General features: G+C 44.4%; 1 protein-coding gene across 1 annotated transcript in view; it reads left to right on the forward strand.

Moving 5' to 3' along the window:
- The first annotated feature begins 221 nt into the window (after positions 1-221).
- Positions 222-8103, forward strand: part of Strip2 (striatin interacting protein 2) — a 41795-nt gene continuing 33913 nt past the window's right edge. Inside the window, exons 1-2 of the mRNA XM_005365764.3 lie at positions 222-401; positions 5268-5337. Coding sequence (XP_005365821.1) covers positions 267-401; positions 5268-5337 — 205 coding nt within the window. The 5' untranslated portion in view covers positions 222-266. The remainder of the gene's footprint in view (positions 402-5267; positions 5338-8103) is intronic.

Raw genomic sequence — 8103 nt, forward strand, 5'->3', positions numbered from 1 at the left:
GGCGGAGCCAGGAGCCAACGTCCCGCAAAGTGCAGTAAAAAAGCCTGGGGTGTGAGGGGGAAATATTCCTTGAAAGAGCCCCAACCTCGGCCTGGCTGACCAGCCAATCGCAACACGGGGCGGGGCCTCAGGGAGTAGTCACAGCCAATAGAAGCGGAGGGGGCGGGGCCTGGGTCGGGGCGCGCGCTGTGGCTGGGTCGCCCCGGGCAGAGACCGCGGAGCTGCTGTAGGGAGGCGAGTGGCTGGAGGGAACCAACCGGCCCAGCATGGACGACCCCGCGGCGCCCGGGCCCGCCGGCTCACCAGCTAATGACAACGGCAACAACGGCAACGGCGGCAAAGGGAAACTGGGTGCGCCCAAGGGCCGGGAAGCGTTCCGCAGCCAGCGGCGGGAGTCGGAGGTGAGGAACCCGGAGACGTCCCCGGGCGGGAAGCGGCGGATGAGGTGACGCGGCCCACAGCCCGATCCCTTCCCGCTGCGGGTCGCCGGCTTTCCAGCCCTGCTTCCTGCGGTTTCCCTAACCCGCGCGAAGAGCGTAACAGATACTTTGCAGATACTTGATAGCTGTCGCCGGGTGATTTTCGAACCCCGATTTGCTGATGGGGAACCAGCGCGCAGAGGTGCTAGGACTGTCCGGAGGGGTGGGAGCCCCAGCCCTGTCGCGGGAGGGAAGGATGGGCAGGCGAGCAGCGCGTCTCCCGCTCCAGACTGCAGCAACTGGCTCTGGACTGGACCAGACCGGCCTGAAGCACTTGCTTGCCCTCGCTATCTTCTGATCTCGGGGTGATGGAGGTGCCTGGGGGAGCGCCTTCCGCGGAGGTCTTGTCCCAGTCTAGGAGGGTTAAGAGAGACGTGGTTCAAGCTGGGGTAGAACCAGAGCGGCGGCATTTGGGTGCAGCGGTCCCTGGTGCAGCTAAGGGGGTTGGCTATTTGGATATTTTCCTCCTCTAAATTAAACAACAACAACAAAAAATCTAACTAGAACAATGAAAGGACTGAATTATTATCACACCCCCCCCACACACACACCCTTATCCAGCCAGTTTTCATCTATTAGTAAGAGCAAAACTGCATTGGCGGTGGGGGGGGTGGGTGGGAGGGGACAACTCAGGGGGACGAAATGTCGCCTGCGGGGCTGTGGAGGTCATTTGGGTTAGCCCTTATTTTATCTGATTTCATCTTAGTTTAGCTATTTGAGACAGCTCAGGGCAAAGCCATGGACAAGAGTTTCATTTCCCCTGGCTGGGCTTGAACTCACTGTGTTAGCTGAGGAGAGCCTTGAACTCCTCCTTGATCTTCTTGCTTCTATTTCCCACGTTCTGGGATTACAGTATGTGCCACCAAAGTGAGCCCAATCCTTTCATTTTACTATGCAAAAGACACAGGGCTGGAGGATGTGGCACAGTGATGGAGTGTTTGCCTAGCTAGCATGCTCAAGGTGCTAAATTTGATCATTAGCACCAAAAAAAAAGAGGCCGGGAAGGGGGGGGGGAATCATTTAGGGAGTAAAAGAGATAAAACCAATATCAGACACCTAGCAAAGGGAGTGGCCAAGACCACCAAGTTCAGAGTCCTTCAGGTCAGGCCAGTTTTTTGTTTTTTTTTATTTCAGTGCTACTATTTATTTTCTTTGTGGAGAATTACCTAACCTATCGGAGCTCCAGTTTCTTCATCTCTAAAATGGGGTTAAAGCTATAAATAATTGAACATAAAGTGCTTATCACAGTTCACATAATGAATTGGTCACTACTTATAACTCATCATTCCCATTAACTGGCAGAGGGAGTCCTATAAATCAAGTCTATGATGCTTTGTCTGAATAATACACCACAATTTCCAACGTGGTTTATTTGTCTATTTGGTTATTTATTGTAAAGAGGGCTCACAAAACTAAGCATGTTTACTATCACTGAGCTCCCCCCATCTCCTGTTTTCTTAAAGGTAAAAGGGGGAGGGGGATTGCCCCTAGAGTCACCACCTTGCACAGCCAAGGTTTCCTTGCTAGTTTTCTTTTAGAAGAACCATGTACCACCTTCCCCAAGAAAGACATTGTTTCTGTCCGTCCGTTCCCCCCCCCCCCCATTGGAGGAAAAGATGGCTCGTGGTTTCAGAGGTCTTTCATGGTGGGGAGGGCATGGTGAAAGAGAGCTGCAGGAGATAACAATGAAGTTATTAGATGCTAATGACACGACAGTGAGCTAGCATTCTAGGAAGGGTGCGGAGACAGACGATATGCAAATAAGGAGACAGACGATATGCAAATAAGGTGGCTGCAGAGTGCTCTGTTGGACCGTCCTTCTGAAGTAATGACCCTCACCTATCACAGCTTCCAGCAGGAAAAGGCTCTCCTGGTACTTTGCTTCTGCCAGTGAGTTCGGTGTCGATACCCCAGACTTTTCCTGGCGCTGCTGTTTACAGCTGCATTTCTGCAGCTGCATTCTTCATGCTTGGAAGTGAACAACTGTAGTCATCATCTCTGTCAGGGCTCATTGCCTCCAAAAAGCCATGCTGCAAAAACGAGCTTTTTTTTCCCCCTTCCTTCCAGTGCATAGGATATTCTTGTCAGTCGGTCCCCGACCATTTTTTGCAGTACCCAGATCTGCTTTTCTTTCCTCTTTACTTTCCAGCAGAGGGCAGTTCTTAGGGAAGATAGTTTTCTTTTCTAGAGCTTCTGAAAAAAAATTGCTAGAAGAGAATTACAATTGACACAGATCAAGAGAGCTATATATGCTAAGAGCCTTTCTTGTACTTAACTAATTAATCCTGGCAATAACCCTCTGAAGAGAGTCTTATTATTGTCATCATTTTATGGATGAGAATACTGAGCATTTTCCAACAATAATTACTGATGCCAATGCAATGTCCTCCATGTGAGTTCAATTCTGACACTAATTACCCAGGGTCACTACATACACAAGATTGCCCCTACTTGAGAGGCCAGCCACAAGTGAGGTTCCTAGATTGTATACATTTCTTGGCAAACTGAAAACGTAGGTCACCATTACTTACCCCTTTCAAGTTGGATTGATGGTTTGCTAGAATGACTGAACTCAGGAATGTATGTACTTAAGAATCTGATTTTTAAATAAAAGGTACAAATCATAAACAACTAAATAGAAGAGATTCGTAAGACAGGATATGGACTTGGATTGGTTCGGAGATTCTATGCCCTGTCTAAGGGTCACCACCCTCGTAGTACAGCCATTTTTTTCATCAGCACCAAACTGCAAGTCATTGTGTCAGGGATTCTGTCACACACACACACCCTCTCTTCCTGTGCAGCTGGAAATGTACATGTGTGTGCACGTGTGTGAAGGCCAGGGGTTCATCTCAGGTGTCATTCCTGGGCCATTCACCTCGGTTTTTTGAGACAGTCTTTCACTGGTGAGGAGCTAGTCCAAGCTGGCCAGGATGGTTGCCCAGCACTGGGATTACAAACACGTACTCATGGATTCTGAGAACTGCCGGCACCTCAGGCTTACATAACAAGTACTTGACTGACTGGGTTTTCATATGGAGCATGATGGGGTCAATTAAACCCTTGGCCTTGCAACTGAGCTCAATCTGTGGTCCACATACCACCATCATAAGAGCACTGATTATTAGCTTCAAAGCATGCTTTTTTTTTTTTCTGGTAGAGCCAATCCTTACTTAGAACTATGTAAGGGTCCCCCATGAGTTATCAGTAACATTAATTCTGGTATAGTTAATGGGATCCTGAGTAACATACAACACGATCAGAATGTTCTAAGAATTTTTAGGAACACTGTGCTAGGAACCAAGGGCAAAGACCAAATATTTATTTAATATTATACTGAGGTACAGAGAAGTAAACTTGGCCATGATTACATAATATGTGACAGAAGCAAGATTAAAATTGTATTTATTTTTGCTTAGTTGATTTTTGAGACAGGATCTCACTGTGTAGCTCTGGCAGACCTGGAATTCACTATGTAGACCAGCTGACCTCAAATACACAAAGATCCTCCTGTCTCTACATCCTGAGTACTAGGATTAAAGACTTGTGCAATCAGGCCTAACAGAACCCAGAATTTCAAAAATTCACATAGGGCCTAACACAGTGACTCATACCAGAAATCCCACACTTGGAAGGCTGAGGCAGAAGGATTGTCCTTTGAGTTCAGTTGGTCTGAAGTACATCGTGAGTTCTGGGGCATCCTGGCCTGTAGAACTAGACCCTGTCTCGAAACTAAAATATCTAGGGATGTAGCACATTTGGTAAGGTGCTTGCTTAGCATGTACAAAGTCCTGCATTTAATCCCAGCAACTCATACACTAGGTGGTGGCACATGTCTGCAATCCCAGCATTGTCTAAATAAGCAGAGTTTATATAAAAGTATACTAAAAGGAATCTGAAGAGGTTAGAGAGTATTAAAATATCTTAAAGTGGATTATACATACAACATCATAGGAAATTTAGTATTTGATGCAACTTGGAATATAGATGCTACCTTATTTATACTAACTGGATAATTAGTTGTTCAATGTTAGAGCTCAAAACCTTTTTCTTTTTTCTTTTTCCTTTTTCTTTTTCTATTTTCTTTAAGTATATGAGGAACCTTCGGCATGAGACACATTTAGTGGACTAATAACAGAACTTGGGCCAGAATTCAGTTCTCATCTTTTGGTTTTTGCTTATCTTTTTTCTTAGACATGACCTAGATGTTCCTCTTGTCCCTGTTTCATGTAGATTAGAAATAGGCTTAGATCATTGCTTTCTTTTTGCTTTTAGTTGGTTATGGTTTTGTGAGGAAAAGTCCTATGCAATCCAGACTGGCCTCAAACTCCCCATTCAGCTGAGTGCTGGGCCTGCAGGTGTGTGCCACCATACTCTGTTTCCAGGAGTACTGCAGATCAAATGTGGGGCTTGATGCATGCTAGCTAAACATCATCCCCAGCCCAGGCTGACCTTAAGCATGAACCCTCCCGCCTCTGCCTCCAGAATGGAACATCCTACACATATGTTATCGTGCCTTGCCTCAGACGGCAGCTTTTATCCCAGTGTGTAATCCTGTCCTTTACCTAGACTTGCTGATACTAGGGAGCAATCCCAGCCCTTCCCTGCACTGGGCCTCAGATTTTGGTTTGAAAAGAGAGGTTGACTCTCAAATGAAAGGGCCAATTCAGGCTTTCTAGATGCCTCTCTGATCTGACCTTGGCCTCCAAGAGGGAAAAGGGTAGAAATAGGGTATATTCTTTCTTTGACAAGCCCTTTCCCCATTAATGGGAACTTTCTCTACTCTAGGGCTCTGTGGACTGCCCTACTCTGGAGTTTGAATATGGAGATGCAGATGGGCATGCAGCAGAGCTGTCAGGTATGAATAGATGATCAGGAGTGAATGGAAACGTGGTGGGGAAGGGAGTGGGCATCTAAGCCTCCGACAGCGTCTGTGGTCTTAGCCAGAGCTACTGAACAAGGGCTGTTATCGCTATATCCTTCCCGCAACCAATAACGAATATCCCTTTGCAGTGCATTCCCCTTGATGAGAGTACTCTTCATCTGCTCAGTCTCGTCCTCTTTCCTAGTCATTCTTTTCTCTTATTTAATTTTGTTTATTTTATGTGCATCAGTGGTTTTCCTACATGTATGTCTAATGTGAGGAATTACAGACAGTTGTGAGCTGCCATGTGAGTGCTGGGAGTTGAACCCGGGTCCTCTGGAAAAGCAGTCAGTGCTCTTTTTTGTTTGTTTGTTTGTTTGTTTGTTTTGTTTTGTTTTTCGAGACAGGGTTTCTCTGTGGTTTTGGAGCCTGTCCTGGAACTAGCTCTTGTATAGCAGGCTGGTCTCGAACTCACAGAGATCTGCCTGCCTCTGCCTCCCAAGTGCTGGGATTAAAGGCGTGCGCCACCACTGCCCGGCTCAGTCAGTGCTCTTAACCACTGAACCATCTCTCTGGCCTCTGGCCTTTTTGCTGCACTCTCAAATATCAAATCAGTTCTCTCTGTTTCCATTATTCACCTCTCTCGTCCTATAATCCATGTATTTGTGTGCCTATTTTCTCTGCCATCCTTTCTTTATCCCATTCTCTCTCTCTCTCTCTCCTTTGTCTACCTTCATTTTCCTTCCTTTCCCCAACACTTGTCCTTAGTAACATTCCAGCCACAGCTGAAGGAGATTATAGGTAATTGGCTGGCTGAGTAAGGCTGGACATCACCTGCATCAGTCACAGTCAAGCTCTGCCATAGATATCTGTGAGCTGGGGTTGAGTGGTCCCATTCCTTTTTCAATTCTGGGCTGCTTCTCCCTGTCTAGAATTTTAGCTAGGGCAAGCGTGATCTCCGCACATTAAGGGCCTCCATGTTACACGTGCTGTGAATGCTAGTTATTAATAAATGAGCTTCAGGTGGAGACGGCGTGAAAGTTAAATATTCTGTCACATGGAAATGACACATTAAGACATGCTTTTTCAGACAAAAAGACAAACATTTTTGCAGAAGTTCTAGTGAATAAGCCCAGGGAATAAATTTTGCAATGAGTGACAGAAATAGCTAGGTTTAATAATGAACAAAGGATTAGAATCTAGAATGTGAACACGTGTAGAGAAAGAGAGATAAACAAAGAAGAGATGACTAACCTGAAAGAGAAGTAGACGAAGAATATAAACTCGCAGAAAAGAAAATCAGGAAGTCAGTAAATATTTAAATGGCCGTGCATGAGGCCACAGCACCACAGAAGAAAGTGTGTGTGTGTATCTGAAAAGATGTTCAAGTTTATTACTTAATGAAGGAAGTGAATTTTTAAAAAACAGGATATTATTTCACTATCATCAGACTATAAGATTTGAAGACGGGCAAGATGACCTAGCAGGTAAGGACACTTGCCACCAAGCCTCATGACCTGAGTTTCCCCATATGGTGGTGGAAGAAGAGAACTGACACCCACAAGCTGTTGTCTGACTTCTATATGTGCAGTATGGCACGTATATACCCATACACATACACACAAAGTTCGTGAGGGACTAGTAAGCATGTTTCTACACTCCGTATGTGTAGCAGTGTGAAGGTGCAGAGTATAAAACTGGAAAGCAATTAGGGCATATCTAATAAAATTGAAGATGTGCACATATTATGACCCAGTAACTTTATCTCTAGATGTATTATCTAAAGAACTTTATCCTTGAGCACAAAAAAGCATTTATTTCAGCCTTGTTTTTAATTACGAAAAGTTAAGAACAACCTAAAAGCCCCATCTGCAAGGGAATAGATAAACTAGCATGTAATCATAGTCTGCATATAACCATTAATATAATTGATTTGTATCAACATATTTCAGTATGAATAAATACTCAACAAAGCTGAGGCAAAGAAGCAATGGCAAAAAGAACTTATACAATTTATGATAATGTTAAGATTAAAAATAGAAGAGTATGACAGATATATTGTTTAAATTTAGTTTCATTTTACTTGATGTGTAGGAATGTTTTGCCTGCATGCATGTATATGTGTATTATGTGTGTGGTCTGAATGTGGGGATAAGCATAGTTGTGAGCTAACATATGGGTGCTGGGAATTGAACCTGGTCCTCTGCACGAGTTACAAGTGCTGTTAACTGCTAGGTCACCTCTCTAGCCCTGGTATATTGTTTATGGACATATATATGTAGTACAAATCTAAAAGTGAGCATGTGAGGAATGAATGCCAAATTCATGGTTATTTCCCGAGGAAGGAATAAGGCTGGAGAGTGGTCTGAGCACATATGACAAACATTACATTTATTTAATCTGAGTAGAAGATTCACGACTATCTTAAATGTATTTTATAATTATCTGTATATGAAATTTCATTATCTAACATTTTAAAAATAAGGACAAAGTTCAGCACTGTTTACATTCCTGACTAGACTTTCCTGATTTTTCTGATCTAAATAAATGCATACATGTATACTCACATTTCCATTAACAAATTAATGATTGACATACCTAAGATTCAAAGTTGAGATTTGTTTCTGACTGTCCCCAGATTCTGAGACACAAGACTTAAGAGTTTTGGGCGGTGGTGGCGCACGCCTTTAATCCCAGCACTCGGGAGGCAGAGGCAGGCGGATCTCTGTGAGTTCGAGACCAGCCTGGTCTACAAGAGCT

The sequence above is a fragment of the Microtus ochrogaster genome, unplaced genomic scaffold (assembly GCF_000317375.1).
Source record: "Microtus ochrogaster isolate Prairie Vole_2 unplaced genomic scaffold, MicOch1.0 UNK4, whole genome shotgun sequence".
Taxonomy (NCBI): domain Eukaryota; kingdom Metazoa; phylum Chordata; class Mammalia; order Rodentia; family Cricetidae; genus Microtus; species Microtus ochrogaster.